The sequence below is a fragment of the Cryptomeria japonica genome, chromosome 2, assembly GCF_030272615.1.
Source record: "Cryptomeria japonica chromosome 2, Sugi_1.0, whole genome shotgun sequence".
NCBI classification, from domain to species: Eukaryota; Viridiplantae; Streptophyta; class Pinopsida; order Cupressales; family Cupressaceae; genus Cryptomeria; species Cryptomeria japonica.
In genome coordinates, this window is record NC_081406.1 from 677,358,986 (window position 1) to 677,380,756 (window position 21,771).

The 21,771-nt window shown below is 37.2% G+C and overlaps 1 protein-coding gene across 8 annotated transcripts in view; it reads left to right on the forward strand.

Moving 5' to 3' along the window:
- LOC131036882 (uncharacterized) overlaps nucleotides 1-21,771 on the forward strand; it is a 222,540-nt gene that overhangs the window by 156,447 nt on the left and 44,322 nt on the right. For all 8 annotated transcript variants that reach the window (XM_057968889.2, XM_057968890.2, XM_057968892.2 and 5 more), the window contains one exon: nucleotides 14,802-14,885. In XM_057968889.2, coding sequence (XP_057824872.2) covers nucleotides 14,802-14,885 — 84 coding nt within the window. The remainder of the gene's footprint in view (nucleotides 1-14,801; nucleotides 14,886-21,771) is intronic.

The window sequence follows — 21,771 nt, forward strand, 5'->3', positions numbered from 1 at the left end:
AAAATGCCGAGCTTGCTTCCTAAACACGATTTTGGTCTATTTTTCAAATTCGGCTAAGAAGCCGTTTTGGAAGCTTAAGTCATTTTCGGCCTAAAAGGCCCTTTTGCAAAATTAAAACGCCTTACTTGCCATTTTCAGGATTTTTGTCCATTTTTCAAAGTTCGTAAGTTAAGCGTTTTGCATCACGCGATTTTTCGGCTGGGGAAGGGTTTTTGAAAAATTTACAAAATGCCTTACTTATTTTTGGGCTGAGAGGGCATTTTAAAAAGTTTTAAAGTTAAACATTCTCCCTCTTTTCGCGATTTTCGGCCTGAGTGGCCATTTTGCAAACTTAAAATAACGCCGGGCATATTGGACATTTTGCGTGATTTTGGGATTCTATTTCCCTTTGGCGTGAATACTTATTTTCGCGATTTTGCGGATTTTCGGGCTGGAAGTCTCCTTTGCGAGTTTGATGATTAACGCCTTTCTTTATTTTTCGGCATTAGGGACCGATTTGAGAGCTCGCGTTTTATATTTCGGGCTCTTAGGCCGATTTGAGAGCTTGATGTTTTCGAGTTGTGAGGGCTTTTGAAGATATATAGAAGAACTGGTTTGGCCGAACCTTGCATCACCACAGGCCCTTTCTAAAGTTATTGGGCAGGCAGACACAACACGGGGGGTCCCTTGCCAATTGACGGGGTGAGGTGTGTGAGCACAACGATAATCTTTGCCCAAGATGAAGGTAAAGTGTTTTCTGTTGTCAAAAGTTTGACCACACCAAGGAAGATTTTTAAAAGTGACAATATGATCTTTCTCATAAGAAACATAGACATGTAAATGTGGCAGAAATAGTAGAGGGTTGATTGCAAAGGAATATGTCATTCGTGTCTCCCAAGACTACCAAGGTGTTATTGGGTGTTGCTACTTTAATTTAGGTGGATTGCAGATATGTATTTCGGCCCTTGGAATGTCAGTTATGTTTAAAAAGAATGTCAATTATGTTTAAAAAATTAATAAAAACTTTGCTATTATTTATACCCAAAAGATGAATATCAATTTGACTTTATGGTAATAAATGCTTAGTCTTTGTTGTCAAACAAAACAAGGTAGCTTCACTTGGTATTGGGCAAAGGGTTTTGTAAAAGCTTATTGGTCTGACCGTAGTAAATTGACATGCCATTGCAATGGAGTCTAACTCTATCTGCCTTTGGTGGGAAAGATATGGGCATTTGAAATGTCTTTTGTTTAGGAGAAGAAATAAATATGTGCAATGTGCTTGAATGGTAAATAGAAATGACGACTATTTCCAACAAAAAGTGCATAATGTTATTCGACTGGCATGTGTGAACCAGTGTGGAAATCAACAATATCAAGGGAAAGATATTTCTTGGACTAGATGATTTTTCTCAAATAATATGGTTTTTGGGTTTTGAAATGCAAGTTGAATGCTTTGGATGGGTTGCTAGTTCAAAGTGTTGATGGAGAATTTTGGGTCAGAAAAATTTTGCTTCGTAAATTCCTTAAACTCAACTATAGAATGTGGTTGTTGTGAGGAGGAATTGGTCAATGCATGATTTGCAGATGAAGTGCATTGTATAGATACTAGGGTGAAGCAGCTAATACAATGGTATTGTTGGAAGAATGAATGTATGGATCTTGAGAGAATTGGATGTCACACACTTCAATGAGTGAATAGTTATTACTGAATGGGTAATTGTTAGTTATTACTAATTAACGAAGCAGTTGTAAGTTAACTTTTAAAAAAAACTAAATGTTGTTGTTACATCATTAATATACACCACTTAAACTTTAAAATAGTCATAACATTATGTCCTACGAAGGAGGAGATGTTTCTCCCTGCAACAGTGATTTTACATTGATAATCTATAGGATAATATAAATATCTAGATATCAATTGAAGTGTGAGAATGTATCAAAGTAGGCAGCTGCTGTTCCCAGCTGTCTCTTAAAGAGAAACCTTATGTCTCTTACCGTCCCCAGCTATCTCCAATAGAGGCCATATGTCTCCCACTATCCCTAAACATGTCTCTATGTTTGTTGTGCTCATTCTAGAAACACTGTGGAACATAGCATGTAATGCTAGTTCAAACTGTTTAAATTGGCACAGCAAATTAATTTGTAAGAGATTAAGAAAAACAACTATGACACATTTACATGGGTGCATGTTATGCCCCCTTTCGGAAATAGCGCATATCATTTCTAGCTACTATCCAGCTCAAAGATGCTGATATATCAGTGGATTCTTGTAATGTCCCCTTCTAGAATTGCCCTAGATGAAACCCTAAAATCACAATTGCAAAAAATTAGGGTTAGGGAAATGACATACAAGTAGTTATTTCTTCATTATGCTCCTGAATATAAATCCTGCAACCATTTTATAGAAAACACAAGTGTATACATATATGAAAATCAAAACAGAGATACTGAGGGTGGGGGGCGGAGGTTGGGGGGGTGGGGTAAATCAGTATCACAATATCTTTAAGCAGATTTGAGAAAAACAAATTAGAACACATAACAAACTGAGAAGACACATGAATTATCTCGTGGAAAACCCTTTTGGGTTAAAAACCACGGCACAATTAAACTTCATTCAAATTAAATGGGCTCCAACCCTGAATTACAAAAGAGCACCAACTCTTGGATGAGCACCAACTCAAGACTTAGGAGTCTCCTACCTCAAACTGTGAACAGACACACTAAGGACCACTTTCAGATTTTTATGAGAATTACAACGGAGAGATCACTGTTTTATGCAGCAGAGCATAAAACTCTCATAATACATAACACAGCTACATGCTCTTCTTCAGGAAAATATTTACATTGAATGAATTGACTGCACAAAAATCCTTACAAAAGAAATCACACAACTTTCATAAAATCTGTTACTGCTCTGGATATTTTCACTGAGCTATCACAATGACTGATATTCATTCTTAACAACACTTTTTCAAACACAGTCTCCTCCAAGGCGAAACTCATCCCATCGATGTCATATTAAAAAACATAACCAATACTGCAAATACAGGCACGTTATCTGTTTCCAAACTTATGTGTAACTGTCAATGCAGATTTTGAAGTGATTGCACAGAAAAATAAACTATCTGAGGCTCTTCTTCATACAACTTAATCACCACTGCTCAATATATAAGATCTTTATAGTAACAGCTGCAATACACTTTCAGACAAGCAGAACAGGTGCGGTGATGACCTTCAATGACAGATTTTCAAAAACTTTGAACACCCTGTTACAGCACTCAGCTTTATGCACTCACCAGGCCGCTTACATGACTTACAGTCTTGCATGCACAACCATCATATTCTCCTATTTTTAAAATTGATACTCCAATCTGCACAGATTCATAAAGATTTCAGGTCACTCGCAGCTTAACGGAAGGACTTCCTTTTTGTAAAGTCACATGCACCATACATCTTCAGCTACGATATTTCACACACAGAATAATCACAACACTGTTCACACCAAAAGAAAGGCAAGGATCATTCTAACATCGCAAAACAACTTTTTGATTTTCAGAAACGCCCCTAACCAACCCGATAAAGCAGACAAAACGGTTTTGAAGACAAATCTCCTGTCAGCAAAGCATACATACGTCTTCTTCAGGCACAAAAATTTCAGTGAGCTCATCATGATTCAGGGCACAAAAAAAATGATTTATAGAAATCACTGTCATTAACAATACAAACTGCCTTCAGAAAAAAAACGTTTTACACAGCTCGATCCATTTTAAAAAAAAATCTGAAAGTATTCTGCCACACAAGTAGGTTCTTCTGGCGACAACAGAGAATCCATCATATTAAAAAAAAAAGTGTCTATAAAAAAAGCATCTCACAAAAAATGCCTAGCTCACCAACCATGGAATAAAGTACCTGCATATTGTTGTGACCATTTCACACATCGCCCCATCGCAAATGGGGACCCCCTCTTTTTGCTCGTTTTTCGCTCGTTTTCGCTTTCGTTTTTAGGGTTTTGTTAGTCAGTTGGTTGTCTGGATTTAGGGCTAAGCCTTAGGGTGTTAAATTTTGCCTTTTCAAGCCATAATCCAGTCGTTTTTGAGAGAGCTTTTGAGTTTCTTTTCTAGAATGCAAATTTTGAATGCAATGATTTCGCCAAAATGGTCTAATTTTCAATTGGAATGTTCATGCAGGGCTTAAATTTGTCTAAGTGTTGACCGTCAATGTGAATTTTTGTCTGATTGAATATTTTGACCAAATTTTGACTTTTTTGAATTTTGATCCTGAGCATTGGAATTGATTTGTTTTCGCCTCGTGAAGTGTTAAAATGTGAAAAATCTTGTTATTTTGGCCTGTAGGAGCAAAATCGCTCCTGTCCCTCAAGTGAAGGACGGGAGCTCATTTTCAAATATCTCATCATCCTTGCAGAGTCTGGACAAATTTTACATTTGAAGTGATAGAGAACGACAAGATCTTTCCATTGAATATAAATTGAAGATTTTCGTGAGCACAGACATGCCTCCAGGAGGAAAATCGCTCCTGTCCCTCAGTGAAGGACCGGAGCTACAATTCAAATTTCACCTTGTCCTTGCAAGATTTTAATGACTTAGCAATTCGAGGACGTCCGAAGGAAGATACTTTGCCAAATGAATATAATTTGAGATGCAAAAAACGAAGGAAAATGACCTATATTGACTAAATCGCTCCTGTCCCTCTCCAAGGGACCAGGGCGAGGTACCTTGTAGCTCTCGTCCCTCTCCCAGGGACCAGAGCGATTTCCTTCATTTTGCAAAATCCAGACAAGGGTCAAGGCAAGTTTACGTTCAAAAACAAGGGAAAACATGAGATGAACGCATTGAATATAAATTGAAGATTTTTGGGACGTCCATACCAGTGTTAAATGCCTAGTTCGCTCCTGTCCCTCAGGAAGGGACCAGAGCGGTTTTTGATATAATTGCCTTTTTTGCAAAATTACAAACAATGTCAAGGCATGGGCGGATAGAGCGAAGAAGGACGAGTCCGTTGAATATAAACTTGGAACCTGGCAAAGTGAGATGAAGGCCACAAAGGGAGGATCGCTCCTGTCCCTCTCCAAGGGACCAGGGCGATACAATGGTGATGATACGTCCCTCCAAAGTTCAAGGTCGTCCCTCCAAGGTTCAAGGCCGATCCAAGTCAAGACGAAGGGTGGCGAAGATATTTCAAGGCATTTCCATCAAGTGCAACGTTGCAAAGGTCATCACATGGAAGGATTTGCGCTCTAAGACCCAGATTGCTCCTGTCCCTCTCCAAGGGACCAGAGCGATATCTACATAATGGCGTAGATTTCAAAAGGCAAACAAGTTTCGAGCAACCAAGAAGGTCGAAAGGACATCATTCCACGCAATGAAGATAATTGCAAGTTGGTAAAAACAAGAACAAGCACATAATGATGAACTTCGCTCCTGTCCCTCAGGAAGGGACCAGAGCGATATTAGATGTATTGATCATTTCATGCAAAATTCACGTAAGGACAATATATTGCAATGTTCTGGAGGGTCCATGGTATGACAACAAGGTGATAAACAAGAGTTTTGAACGTCCAAGCATCGCCAAATGGTGTAAAGGCCTCACATCGCTCCTGTCCTTTGGACAAGGACCAAGGCGATACTATCAAAACACTCACGTTCCTTCAAAGATCAAGGCGAAATGAAGTTAGGAAGTGCGAAGGACGACGTTTGAAGGACATTGCAAAGGAGATCGAAGTTTAAAAGTCGCCAAGATCAAGGAGAAATAATGGATCGCTCCTGTCCCTCTCCAAGGGACAAGGGCGATGGTCCCTTTAATACATCCAAACGCATAATAAAAGCGAATGGGAATAAGCGCAAAAGAACACAAGCATTGATATTTCGAAGGTACAAGATGAACATGAAGACATGGAGATCGCTCCTGTCCCTCTCCAAGGGACAAGGGCGATGTTAGATAAAACACATGATATTCTTTGACAATCACGTTAAGACATGGACGCACAAGGTTCTAAATGACGTTTGGAAGATGATGCAAGGAAAGGATCGCACCAAAATGGAGAATTTCAAGCAAAAAACTTAGGATCGCTCCTGTCCCTCTCCAAGGGACCAGGGCGATAAGAGTCATGGGATGCATTTGCTCGCACAAGAAAGGCAATCAAATTCGAAGGACCACCAGATGATCGATTTGGGACATGAAAATGGAGGAGTTGAACGTTGAAAATGCAAGAATCTAGACCAAAATCATGGATCGCTCCTGTCCCTCTTCAAGGGACCAGAGCGATGAGGTACGTCCCTTTTATTTTCATACTTTTGGCGCCAAATTAAACAATTCAAATTTTCTTTAAATGCTAAATCAATTTAAAAAAATTGAAAATCCATTTTTTATTGACATTTAATATGGCGTTAGACATTTATTAATTATTTTTGCCTTTATTTAAAATCGAAATTTGCAATTAAAAAACGCAAGGCACTAAATAATTAATTAATTAATTAATAAAAAAATCGATTTGAGCGCTCATTTAAGGGGGTCGGCCTTGTCATTTCATTGCAAATCATTTAAAAAAAAATGGTTTTATTTTTATTAAGTCGGCCTAAGGGGTAAAGGATGCAAGCGCTATATAAGGGGGGTAAAAGTTATCATTTTCTACATCATTATTTTACCTTCCTTCATGCGAATTGAGAAGAGGCGAATTTAGTGCGAGTTTCATTCATCCAAGGGTGGCGCGCTTAGACATTCCAAAGGTGGTGCGATTTCAAACCAAGGGTGGCGTAGACATTCCCAAGGTGGTGTGAGGCGTGCGAAGTGCGTTTGAAGGGGTGCGAATTCCATCCAAGGTGGCGTAAGCTATCAAAGGTGGTGCGAATTGCATTGAAGACCAAATGGTGATGCGAATTTGAAGATCCATCTAAGACTACACTAAGGCGAATTTGCTAAAGACTTGGAGATTTGTTAGTGCGAATTTGAAGATCCATTTGAGACCACGTCCAAGGCGATAATTGAAGATCACATTCTCTCCAGAGGTGGCGAAGTCAAATTTGAGGAGATCATATTGAAGATTATCTTTATACCTCAATTTTGCCTAGGCAAATTTTGTTTTTGCATTCTAGAGTTAGCTCTCTATCGAGGTATGGCGATTTAATTGTTATTGTTTTATTCATTCATCGTCATATTTCAAATTTTGAAATTTTGAATTTTAAATCTCTTGGCTCAATCGTTTTTTTTAGGAAATGATAACTCTAGAGACTTATCATGAGATTTCCTAAAATCTATCTCTCTTATTTACGTTATTTATTGCAAAATCTATTTCTTATAATGAAATGTTGTGTAGGTATGGCGACCCCAAAGGCCGGAGCATCCACCAGTCGCTCGGCTCTCATGAAAGAAGATCAGAAGACCGAAGAAGTGGAGACCAAGATCGTGTCCAAGTGGAGCAACGTTGGAGATACAAACTTGGGGAACTTTAGCACGAAGAAGTTCCGAGAGGTCCCTTACATCGGCAAGCCATCACCTGTCGCCCGGAGAATAATAGAGAGTGGCATCATCAAGGCGGCCGGTTTTCCTCCAGCTATTCAGTGCCACGAGTTGATGATCGAGTGTGCCCGTCATTACAATCCACAGTCCAGGACAATTGTGTCCAATGAAGGAAACACTTTGGCGTACCTTTCAGAGGAAGCCATAAGTGAAGCCTTCCATCTTCCAGAGCACAGGGACATGATATACAAGAGCATTGAAGGAGCCAGATCAGTGTACGATGATGATCCAGATGCTTGCCTAAGCATAATCAACAAGAACTGGCTACTTAAGAGTCGTCCCCGTCTGAGCAAAGTACCGAACACACCACACAGGATTGATTTCCAAGAGGAGTACAGAGATTTGATCACCATGCTCAACAGAGTTACAGGAGCACCTCATGCCTTCTATTTTGAGAAATGGATGTTTTACTTCATCCAGGTGATTGTTCAAGGAAAGGGTACAATACATTGGGCTAGGATAATTAGCCATTGCTTAGACGTACAGTTGAGAAGACTCAGGGCTACTAAGTCCTTCCACATGAGTTCATACGTCATCTATGCCTTAATCAGGAGCGTTGAGTACGCAGGACTACCTCACAGAGGAGTGATTGGAAGAGGACCCGGCGAGGTCAGAGTTTGTGAATCCTATACCTACTTGCATCATCCACCAGGGAAGAACTACAAGTTAATCAATGATACTTTCACGATGAACATCACAAGGACGTTGCAAGGAGGGATTCACAACAGATTATCTCAGGATGCCCAGGAGTTAATCAAGAGGTACGGTGCTTGGTTCATTCAGTTTCCCAAGTTCACTTACATTAGAGTGTATGGATGTCCTTTACCTCCATACATGTTGCCGAGGTACCCGACAGACAGAATTGTGTTACTTGAAGTAACAAGGCAGTTGGCAGCATATGTGAAGGCATTCAGACACAGACATCAGAATGGAGTTCAGGTACCTATTATTTTGGGTAATTCAGTTGAGGTATGTCCCAATGTCTCAACCATGGATGACGCAGAGAGGGAGTTAGCCTTGTATCCTTTTTCATCTTTTGCTTGGAGGAATAGTTTTGATCCTCATGGACATTTAGAGGAGACGGTCGGCAGAAGATTTAGACATGAGTACCAAATTGAAGATTTTATGATGAATCTCCTAGATGATCTTGAAGTGAAACGTAAGATACATTCTAGATTGCCTTTGGATTTCATCAGGAAATGTAAGATTTACAGAGTGGCCGACCAAGCTCAGGACAACGGCAGGCACATCCAATCTTCATATGATAGAGAAAGCAAAACAATAAGTTTGAATTGGAATGAGCCCGAGGCCGTGGATTTAGATGATTTGATGGCACCAGTCTTGTCTTGTACTCGCAGATGGGTAGACGTTCAACATCAGAAGTTGAGAGAACAGGGCATAGCTATGTCTTTTACTTTGGAAGAAAAGCCAGCCGAGGGTGGAGCCAGTGTTAGTGAAGGCAATCCTAATCCTAAGAATTCAGGTGAAGGTAACCTTCGATGTGCCAGTGAGGGCAATCTCCATTCGAGAGGATCGAAGAGAAAAGAAAGATCAGAAAAGAAAGAGTCTTCCAAGAAAAAGCAAGGTGCCGGCAAAGAGCAAACACCAGGTACTTCTTCCAGACCAGAAGATAGAACAGTTCGAGTGGAAGAATCCATGGAATCGATGGTACAGAATGATAGACAGGAGGAAGAACAGGCACAGCATGTTTCATCCGATGGATCTCTCCAAGACTATGATTTAGATAATGATAACGAAGTAACATCTCCTCCCAGACAAGAAGAAATAGTACACAAAGAAATTCAAGTTCAAGAGACAAGATCAAATATCCCAGATTGGTTGAAGGAAAGATTGACTAAGGTGATCGTAATTGAGGACGAGGACAGTGCAATTGATTTAGAGAGCCTTGTTGGACGCTCACATATGACAACAGAGAAGAAGAAGGCTACAAAGATGTCCAAGATGATTCGAGATGAGACTGGATCTAGAAAACTGCAGATAGCTACACCGGCAGCAGACAAATATGAGGGTGAGATCCTAGCAGAAGACTATCATATACAGACTATTGAGTTGGGACCATCCACAGCAGAGCAGACTCTAGATGATGCCACCGACACATTTGAGGCATTGAAGGACAAGCTTAGAGAAGAAGTAGAAAAGAATAGAAAGCTTGAGAGAGAGGTCGGTGCATGGAGGGCATATTTCAGTCACATCAATGAACCTTTGGGACGTCAGGATCCAGTTAGATCACCATTGCAGGCATTGCCCCTTCAATCAATCAATGAAGCAGAAAGATTCAGGAACATGGTCCAGCGTACATGTGGTTGGATGGATAGATCTCACACGGTGGCCATTGAGTTTGTTACAAGGATGTCGAAGATCACCCATCAGGCTATCCAAGTTCTTGAGATTATTCACAGATTGATGGCAACAGTAGCTGCATTTGCCCATACCAAGGACGTTGTCATCCCTGTCTTGAAAGTTATAAGACACACATCCAGGAGAATTTTAGCACAGGAGAGGATCTTAGAAGGTGATTCTCACAGTTTGTTTCAGTGGTCAACCTTACTCCATATAAAGAGTGTTCTTTTCGAGGACATCAGTGTTAGATGTGGTCAAGTTGAGGAGGTGATCAATCCGATCCAGGACAGAGTATTTGAGGTACTTCGTACCATTCTTGGCAGAAGGATCGAGGTCGAGACAGATGTGGATTTACAAGAGTTTGAGGATAGAATCACGATCATCTTTCGCAAGGACGCAGATGTTACAGATGAGCAGTATGATCAGATGTATGCCACCATGCTCCTGATTGATAGAACAAAGGAACTTGAACCTACTTGGGACACAGCTCTTCTAGATGCATTTGATCAGGTCATCCACTTAGAAGAGAGTATCAAGAATCTTCCCGAGATTCCAAGCACAGAAATCGAAGGAATCGTGACAAAATTCATTGCATATGCTAAGAAAGAGAATTGGAAAGGGAATAAGATTCTAGATGAAAGGTTGTTACAGATGACATGACATCTTATTTCTCATTGGTTGATACCTCCTAGATTTTTGTGCCAAATTTAATATTTGGCTATGTATTTAATGTTGTTCAGTAAAAAGGAGGTCATTTGTAACAAACCCTAATTAGGGTTTAGGTGTCATGATCTTGTCCATTGATTTGCTTTCAATCTGGACCTTTCATTGTAACTGGGGATGCTATTTATACCCCCATTTTTTCATTTCAGTTGTAATAGGAAAAAATAGTTAATAGTGAAGAAGTGTGAGAGATAATAGTTAGAGTTAGAAGCAAATTTTATTTTGTAGCAAGATTGAGTCTTGAAGAGAGAAATTCAAGCAATTGTTGTATATGATGACTTGGAAATCAATAAAATATTGAAGTTATGGTGTTTTGTTGCAAATTTCTTGAGTTATCTTCATGGTTGTTGGATGTACTTGAATCACGCTCAATCAAAGTAGTTTGTTAATTTGAAAGGCTAAGTGTGAGATTTGATGTTTGGTAGGATTCACAATCCAAACCACTAGCTTCTTGCTGATTGTAGGAACGCCTTGCGTGGTCGACTGGAAAACATTTTGAGTCCTTAACCTTCAAGCATTTTCGCATCTAGGATATGTACCTTCGTAGTAGTGTCCTTGGTCTTTGATGCATTGAACACCATTATTACCTTAGAAGATCGCACTAATTTCAATTGAGTTGTTATCTTATGGCAAAATTGAAGTTGGTTGAATCTTGCCAAATCTCATTCATGCTAAGTCGTTCATAGGGTTAGGCTAGATTAGACTTCCTTAAACCCTGTCCTTTTTCCATTTTTTGAAAATTCCTTTTAGATTAGTAAAATCTTCGAGCATTTGAATCCGTAAGACGCCTTGAAGGAAACAGCAAATCACATCATACCACTAAAAAGCTTGTCCACACGTGGAGACCCCACTAAAAGAACCTTGGAGTCCATCTAACTGATCCTTTTTGCAGATCTTCAGCAGTTAGAGACTATTTTCTCAAGAGAGGATAAGATGCCTGTCGGTATTTTATTCTGTGTATGATTGTGTACAAAATACACGTCAACACATATGTAATCATTCAATCTGGAATACTGAAAGTCACCTGCTGACAAACACAAAGAATACGTTTTCTGAAAGATAATCAAAACAGAGGCCAGCAAAAAGAAATCCAATAAGCACAAGTGTTGCCAGACTACAGATGCATCCAGCTGAGCTACGTGACAGAGAAACTGAATCGCTCAGGCAAGTGACAAGAATCCTCCACCAACAAAGACAGAAAATTCCAACACTACAGATTCGAATCTAAACCTCAACTGCAACAAACACTTCTCAACCAGCCGTGTGTACATTAATAAACTCACTTAGCTGAACAAAACAGATCAACAACTGGGTGGAAAAGAGAGCAACACGTACTAGTATCCCAGTAGAGATTGGACATGAATGACACAAAAAAAATACAACAATATATACATATAAAACTAATGTCATTGTTAGAGTTAGCTAAAGCATATAAATATATCTCCTATATTACTATTACTATCAAACATATTTTGAGCATAGAGATAGGGACATGATAGGTTTGACCAAGCCAACCCATACTAAGCCCAAGAGTGGGACTTTGACCCTCTTAGCCTCTGTGGCAGGACTTTGATATCCACTCAAGGTGTTCTACTTAGTAGGGTGCTTGTCTTATTCCCCATCCATGCCTTATCCCTTATAGTTGATAACTTATCATGGTAAGAATGGTATGGGGAATGTAGTTGGATTCCCGGCTTGTCCAATCTTAGGCCCAAGAGCGGGACTTTGACCCTCTAGTCCTTGGTGGCAGAATTTTGGCACTCATCCAAGGTGTCCTACTTAGATGGCAACCTTAACCCTCTTTCCTACATCTTCCCTTACACTTAATAGCTCATCATAGTAGGAATGGTATGGAGATCGTAGTGGGGTTCTCGGCTTGTCTAATCTAAGCCCAAGAGCGGGACTTTGACACTCTTGGCCTTGGTGTCAGAATTTTGACATCCACCCAAGGTGTCCTGCTTAGATGGAAACCTTAACCCTCTTATCTACATCTCCCCCTCTTCCATCCATGATGGGGTTCAACATTTACTTCCTTTTAAAATATATTAAAGATGATTACATCATTAACATTATCATAGATGATGTGATCAATAATGGTACTGATAATCTATTCATACGGAAATAATGTGCATATCCATGATATCAATGTGATATTAATAATGTTAACGTTTTATAACTGTTATTTATTAGGTTATGGCTGAAACCACTTGTTAACCTATAGCACTACTAAATGATTAATGCTGTCACAATAATGAGAGAATGAAATCAGCCCTTAATACTATGATGCGGAGGCTATATCAGTCTAACAGAATTGCTGTGATTAAGGTGTTATTCATAGATTACTACTGTTGTGACTGTCGCTGAGGTATACATCAGTTAATACTAACAAGACTGAGAAAATGATATACTGCTTTTAATGCTAATCCCACATAAGGTTATTGAATAGTAACGTAAATATTAAATATGATGTATGGAGATAATGATGCCTCATACATACTGTCATGCATACCTGTCTCCTTCTCTTTGGCTATCGTACTACTAACTTTATGCTTCTGAATTGTTTGTTGTAGGTTTTTACCAAGGGCCCGATAGCTATCCTTTTTTCCTTTTGAGTGGATTCTTGTCTTAATTGTGTGATGATAATACTTAGTTCAGATTGTGCCTTTTTTTCTCTTATGTTCTGTTCACTCCTTTCCTATCCTCCCTCTCGATGCTTTATAGGAGTAAGGGAGGGTGGCGACTCAAGGAAGAGTCACCACTCTTCAAAGGGGGCTGACCTTTCCAAGGAGTCGCTGCCTTTAGGATTATGTGGGACCCTCAGGAGATAAGTGATGCATGGATTTTTTTTTATATTATTAATTTTTTTCTTCAAAACATTTCATGAATATCATCATTTAATAAATATTAATATCAAACAAACATTCATTAATAAATATTAATTAATTAATAGCAATTGCTACATTGATTCATTTGCACATAATGAATATTCAAATTAAATATTAAATTTTTAAATAAACAATTAACAATATTTTAATTGCTATATTTAGGTTATATTCCTTGATTAGGAAAAAATATGATGATCAAGGATGGTGCATGACATTTCTGCACAATCAATTGCTCTTATTGGAACAATAACTTGGAGCACCTTCTCTAGAATTCATCCACACCATATTTGGGAGGGTTTGGAGGTTTAATGCTACCATATTTATTGTTGATATTCAGCCCTGTTTGAAGGCAATCTGCAGTTTGGAGAGTTTCAGCATTAATGATAAGTTCCTGAGTTTTAGTTGCTTATAGAGGTTGCCCCACTTCCAAAGGAAGGAAAACAGAAGATTTGGCATCTTTGGGATAAGTGACAAGCATTTGACAATTGTGAAGGCTGCAATCTGCATGTTCCATCATTTTCCAGCTCATTTAGAGGGTGAATTAGCATTTTTTTGACACATTTTGATCAGCATTTTGGAGAGTGGTCTGCATATTTTGTAAGGAGATCTGACATTACAAATTCACAAATAGTCAGTTGTACTTGCAATTACATTCCAATTTCAGATCCGAAGTTTGATGACATTCTACAGCTGTTATAGAATTTTCCATTCATATACTATCAACTTTAGCACTCAGATTTGATTTATTTCAGTGCACAACGGTTTCATATTTTCTCTCTAACAAAGTTTAGGGTTTGCTATGTGTTCCAGCTGTCTACAGTAGTTGTCATATTTTATTAATGCCAAGAGGCATTCTACAATGGCAGCAAGGGGTGGAGTGTAATAGCATGCACATACTAACAAAAATTCTTACCTTTCGTCTTAAATTTGGCAGCCATTTACATGTCAAAGTATTGTTATTTAATTCTTCCAAAATAAGCAACATATAACATGTATGTCTACATGTATTAACTTAAATAAAATGGTTCTAAACTAAACTAAGCTAATAACTTATAAGTAAATAAAATAGTTCCAAATTGATATCTTTCTGCATTTTTTTAGATAAATATATTTAAAATATGTATACTAGTTTTATTTCCAGTTTGCTATACCTTGCTCAGAAGAGTCAGAAAAATATTTAAAAAATCAGAATATAGCACAAATTACAAAATTGTGATATAACAGTATATTAATTTTCTGTTATTATTTGTTGAGAATAAAATTGTAATTACTGCATTTGACAAAAAAATTACCACCACGTATGTGATCCTTTTTTTGCAGTACTATCTTGAGACTTCAATAGAATTATCATTTGAAGCATTCAGAAAAGGATTTCAGAGGCTATGGAGAGGTCGGGTCCTACAGGTAATAAAATTGGATATTTTAAAGTTCTTTGACTGACTTGCAGGCAGGATCTCTTATTGAAGTAAGTTCTATGTGAGACACTACAGACTGAAAGGTGTAGAATAATATGAGTGTTTAATTATGAAGTGTTATATGTAGAAGCTTGTCATACAGGTATGATAGGCTATATAAGGAGATTTGTATTATAGCGTTTTTGTTTCAATGTGGAGAATAGAGACCACTCCTAACAGCAATGACACTGTCTTTTGAACGTGAGAAGTAGTCTTCTTAATTAAGTGTAGTAGCATCCTGTGCATTGTTTGGTACTTGTTTTACCCCATATTAAAATATAATATGAATAAAGCATAGTGTGTACAAGTAGACACTCTCCGTTATGCAATACTCATTATTATGTGATTTTGTGGTAAGGTTGTTGTAGCCTATAGTCTTTTGATTTTTTGATTTGGTTACAAGATAATATAAGATGACTTTAAATTTCCTAAAGTTCAAAATGGTTTGTAGAATCTATTAAATATAAAACATATTATAGTAAATTAGAAGTATTGAAATTTACATATAATATAATAGATATAGTAAATTTTGAAATATTAAAGTTCAATTATTTTTTGGATATCCTCTAAATATATCGATAAGTACTATGCGACAATAATAAAGATACAATTAAATTTGTGGACAAGAAACAATTATAAATAGAAAACTAAGACTTGAAAACACCAGACAAACCATGGAAACCAAATATTGTACATAGAAATTTGTATAATACAACTTAAATATAATACATTTTTAATTCACCACTAGTACCAAATTTTAATAAATAGTCCTAGTTCAAAAAGAGATCAAGGATCTCGTACAAAGGGAGAGGATGAACTCCCTCTACACTTTGGATGAACTACGAAGCCTCTGACTTCCCTCGAAAGGATACATAGGCAGGGTCATTTGGAATTAACCCTTGAGGCTTAAGTTTAGGTCTAATAGGGATCCTGACCTCAAGAGCTTACCACCTTTGAGTGCAAGCATAAGTGGTGGTGTAGAACTTTCACCACTAAGGCAATTGAGGAATTAAGAGAGTTGACATTTCCAAGCTAGATCTAGAAGTTTGATTAATTTAAGTGGTGCTCGTGAATGTAAAAAAAATAAAAATGTAGTGTCCAAGGGGTGGATGTTACAATGCCACGTGTGCATAGTTGAAGATTGTGCAAATGGCTGTTGGATGTTGTGTGCACTATGCAAGTTGTGTTAGGTGTTGCATGAAGTTGTGCAGGTGCTTGTGTGGTGGCAAGAAAGACAACTAACATTTGCATAGCTACACATAGATCATCTACGAACTAGAAGCAATCCCCTTTGAGTAATACACAGCAAAAAATGGATGTCTCCAATAGGGAAAAGTCTAATCACCCATGGATCTAAGCTTGTGTATAAACCAAGTAAGTTTGAAGATACACTCAAGATAATGGGTTTGGGTGGTATGTTTGTCTTAAACAATGTAGTAAAGCGACATTGGTTTGGACCAAATTATTGTTGCACTTTTGGGCATTTTGATGACAAAAATAGTTTTGTTGACAAACATCAACATTCCATTCTACACATTTTGTTTGTTTCACTACAGTGTATGGGTCCATTACAGTTTCTTATGTTATGATATGTGCAGTCTCTCATGGTGTGTGTGTGTTATGTGGCTATGGTAAAGACTATTTGGAACTATGTGGGGTGATGAATAGTTGAAGTTGTATGGGTTCTCTTGTTATGTGGATATGTCGACAATACGGAGTTAGTAACGAAGACTATGTGGAGTTACTCTGCACTTTGTATATATGACTTCCTTGGACAGATATATAATGTTTTTGAGTTATATAATTTGGTCTCCTTTTATAGTTGGATGAATGTCTTGTCTCCTTGTTTATTAGTCGATTCTGGTTTCTTCAGCATATAGTTGACTATGGTGACAGAGTAGTCAACATTCTTCATGTAAATTGGTTGGCATCTGAATGGCAGCATGTTTCACATTGGTTATTAGATTATGTTTTCTCAACAGTCATGGATTAGTTCCCTTAACAGTCAGTTTGGTTCCTGTCAATGAACTTTGCAAAGTTGTCGAAGATAGTTATCTGGTGGTTGTAACTTCATATATAAACAAAGAGAAACTGACAGAAGGTGTTAAGTTTTTGGATGATTAAAATTTGATTGTTCGAAGTCAGAGTATATGAAGATATAGCTTGGTTACAACAGAAAACTCAATTGAACAGAGGCAATACTCCTTATGTTAACAGTCGAGGGTTAGATCTGTTTTTATGTGCAGAGACATTTGACAAAAACTGATTGTTATTTCAATTGTGATGTTGCAGACCTATGAAAGAGATTATACTCTGCATTAGAAGAATTTTGCTTTGTATCAAAAACAGAGGATTATCTCTGTATGCTTTCTTTCTGTTTTAAAGGGGCTTTTAACACTTGTGGTATCACTGAGATGAATTGTGTTCATCAGTGAGACAATTTGAGTAAGCCAGTGAGGCATTTTTTAGAGTTGTTTTTATACCCCAGAAGGTTTTCCACTCATAAATTTTGTGTAGTCAATTGTGTCCATTTTGTTTATCATTTGATAAGTGAATTAAGTCTGCCAAATTTAGAAGACACCAATCTTTTAATCAGTAATTCTTTCTTTCATGAAATCTATTTTAATGATATAAGTTTAAAAGTTGCAGATTTTTGTTGACATCATTGTCACTGATTTACCCCCCCCCCCCCTCCCCCCCGCCCCCCCCCCCGCCCCCCCTCTCTCAGTGACAGTAGTATTCCCCACATTTGGTATCAGAGCAGGTTGACGTGCAAGGGTTTAAACACCTAGATTGATTATGTGTCTGGAATACTATTTAACATGGCTGAAGAAGGTTCTTCTGCTTCTAGGGTTCCCTTGTTTGATGGTACTGATTATGCTTTTTGGAAAGTAAGAATGCAAACTTATTTAATTTCCTTGGGTGTGGATGTTTGGACTGCTGTTGTCAATGGATACACTGTTCCACAAAGCATACCTACTGATCCTGATGGAAAAAGAGAATATGAAAATGATGCTAAGGCCAAGCATGCCATTCTATGTGGTTTGTCTAAAGATGTATTTGTTAAAATAATGCATTGTAGCTCTTCCAAACAAGTTTGGGACAAACTTAACAACATTTACCATGGTAATGATAAAGTAAAACAAGCCAAGATTCAAACTCTTAGGGATAAGTTTGAAGGAATGAAGATGTCTAATGAAGAAAGGGTAGCAGATTATTTTCTTAGAGTTGACAAAACTATCAATGCAATTAGAGGATTAGGAGAAGACATAGAAGATAAGGATGTAGTCAAAAAGGTGTTGAGGTCTCTTCCCTCTAAATATGATTCAAAGTTATCAGCCATAGAGGAACTTAAGGACTTGAATACCTTGACTATGGATGATCTTCATGGGACACTCATTGCTTATGAAATGAGAACTTGTGGAGAGGAAACTGTTCATAAGGTTTGTGCTTTTAAAGTTGAGAAGAAAAATAAAGAAATAACTTATGATTCTGAAAAAGATATAGAAGAAGTTAACTATGTCAGGAAACTCAAAAAGTGGCCAGGAAAATATAAGGGCAAATTACCTTTTAAATGTTTTAATTGTTTTAATTGTTGTAAGACTGGCCATTTTGCTGCAAATTGTCCTTTGGATGACAGAGACAAAGTTATTAGCCATAGAGGAACTTAAGGACTTGAATACCTTGACTATGGATCATCTTCATGGGACACTCACTGCTTATGAAATGAGAACTTGTGGAGAGGAAACTGTTCATAAGGAAAGTGCTTTTAAAGTTGAGAAGAAAAATAAAGAAAAAACTTATGATTCTGAAAAAGATATAGAAGAAGTTAACTTTGTCAAGAAACTCAAAAAGGGGTCAGGAAAATATAAGGCAAATTACCTTTTAAATCTTTTAATTGTGGTAAGAGTGGTCATTTTGCTGCAAACTGTCCTTTGGATGACAGTGACAAAGAAAATTCAGAATCTTTGACTAAACAGAGAACCTTCACTAGAAAGAAAAAATTTCCCTTCAAGGCTAAGAAAAGTTTATATGCTAAAGGTGATGTCACAGGCAGTAATTTAGAGGAGTCAATTGATGATGAGTCTGAAGTATTGTTTATGACTACTGAATGTCTTGCAGGAAATCAGGTTCTTAATGATGTTGTATTGTCAGATGCTGAAGGAGAAGGTGAAGTTGACTTAGAAGGTGACTGAATATGTGCTCTCAAAGAAGTTAAAAGGTTAAAAAAGGAACTTTGTTTACAAGAGAACCAAGCTGCTAGTCTCGTAAATAAAATTAACTCTCTTGATATACTAGCAACTGATTTAACTAGACAAGTTGAGGAGCACAAAAGAATTGCAGATGTGACAAAAGCAGACTTAGCAAGTAAAAATGAATCTTGTCAAAAACTGGAAGCAGAGATAGCGGTCTTAAAAAGAAAACTTGAAAGATATGATAACACAAGATTGGAAGATATTCTGAGTAAACAAAGGAAAAACAGTAACATATCTGGTTTAGAGTTTGAAATTGGTCAAAGTTCAAATAGAAGCAACAACAAAACCCTATATGAAATTTTTGGGTCTCAAGAAAAGACAAAAGATAAAACTAAATCACACACATCTTGTGAAAAGATTTCAAAATCAGTTACAACTAAACTACAAACACGTAGTAGAAATATCATTCCAAGATCTTCATGGCAGCATAAATCCAAGAATTTGTGGAAGTCTCAATCAAGATTTTATGGCTCGTGTTTCTTTTGTAATATGTTTAACTTTGGACATAAAGCATCAAACTGCTGGTTCTCACAAAGACAGTCTTCAATTCTTGGTTATCATAATGTTAGATGCTTTAATTGTCATAAAATGGGGCACACTAACAAATTTTGCAGGACTTTTCTTCAAAATGAAAGAAAAAAAAGATTGACATATAAAGATCATTCAAAGGCTGATGTAGATATGAAGATCAAACAGCAAATAGAATGGAGATCCAAACCAAAACCAAATATTGAAAACTCAATGATTGTCCAAGTGGCATACCATGCTAAGAAGGAAGATATCTAGATTCTTGATAGTGGGTGTTCTCACCACATGACAGGAGACAAGTCAAAGTTTACAAAATTTGAGGATTATACAGGAGGGTTTATTAGGTTTGTTGACAACTCCACCATTCAAATTAAATGTATTGGAACTCTTTTACTCAATGATGAAACTCCTATATATGATGTTTATTATGTTGATGGCTTGAAACACAACCTCTTGAGTGTAAGTCAGTTTTGTGACAGTGGTTATGAAGTTGCTTTTCATTCTCAAGGCTGTGAAGTAAGAAAGAAATCAGGGAAACTCATAGCAGCAGGTAAAAGAACTAAGGGTAATGTATATCATCTTCATAATGTGTCTAATAATGATAATGTCAGTCATGTCTGTCTCATGAGTCAGATAGAAGAGAGATGGCTTTGGCACAAGAGGTTAGGGCACTTAAACTTTGATAATCTTGTTAAGGTCAGCAGAAATCAGAATGTAAGAGACATGCCTACTCTAAGCAAACCTGAAAATATAGTTTTTAAAGAATGTCAAAGTGGTAAACAAAGTAGAGTTTGCTATAAGCCAAAAGAACATGTCTTCTAAACCTTTGGAACTTGTCCATATAGACTTGTCTGGACCAACAAGAACAAGATCATTAAATGGAGAAAAATATTTCATGCTTTTTATAGATGACTATACTAGGATGACATGGGTGACTTTTCTTAAACATAAGTCTAAAGCTTTTCACAGGTTCAAGGTGTTCAGGAAGATGGTAGAGAATGAATCAGATTTAAGAATAAAATGCTTGAGATCAGATCAAGGAGGGGAGTACACATCAAATGAGTTTGAACAATATTGTGAGCTACATGGTATAAAAAGACAATATGCTGCATCAAGAACTCCTCAACAAAATGGAGTAGCAGAAAGAAAAAACAGAACTGTTAAAGAAATGGCCAGAACATTGCTTGATGGAGCTAATATTGCTGATGTTTATTGGAAAGAAGCTGTTCATACAACTGTTCACATACTAAACAGAGTCCAATTGAGGGTAAAAACAAATTATACACCATATGAATTATGGAATGGTAAGTCAGCTTCTATTAAGTATTTTAGGATCTTCGGTAGTAAGTGTTATATAAAGAAAGATGATGCAAATCTAAGCAGCTTTGAATCAAGATGTGACAAAGGTATTTTTCTTGGATATTCATCACACAGTAAAGCATATAGATGTTACAATAAAAGGATTAAGAGAATTGTTGAAAGTACTAATGTAAAGTGGATGCAAAGCTGCAGGTTAATAAAACTTTTCTAAATAATATTGAAGCTGAATCTGAATCAGATTCTGTGATACTTCCAAAGAAAAAGGAATCTGAAATACTTCTAGAGAAAGAAGAATCTGAAATACTTCTAGAGAAAGAGGAATTGGTAAGTACATCTTCTGAAACAACAACAAAAACACCTCTCACAAAACCCAGTAGAAATCTTTTGAAAAATCATCCGCAAGAAAAGATCATTGTAGGTAAGGATGAAGACAAGAAGAAGATCTGCAATGTCAGGTGAAGAAGCTCATTTTTGTTTATTGTCTGAATTAGAGCCTAAAACTTATGTTGAAGCTAGCAAAGATGAATGTTGGATTTTAGCCATGAAAGAAGAAATTAGTCAAATTGAAAAGAACAAAACATGGGAGCTAGTGCCTAGGCCTACAAATAAGAATGTCATAGGTGCAAAATGGGTCTTTAGGAATAAACATGATGAAAATGGTAAAGTGGCTAGAAACAAAGCTAGGCTTGTATGTAAGGATTATTCACAAATAGAGGAGATTGACTATGATGA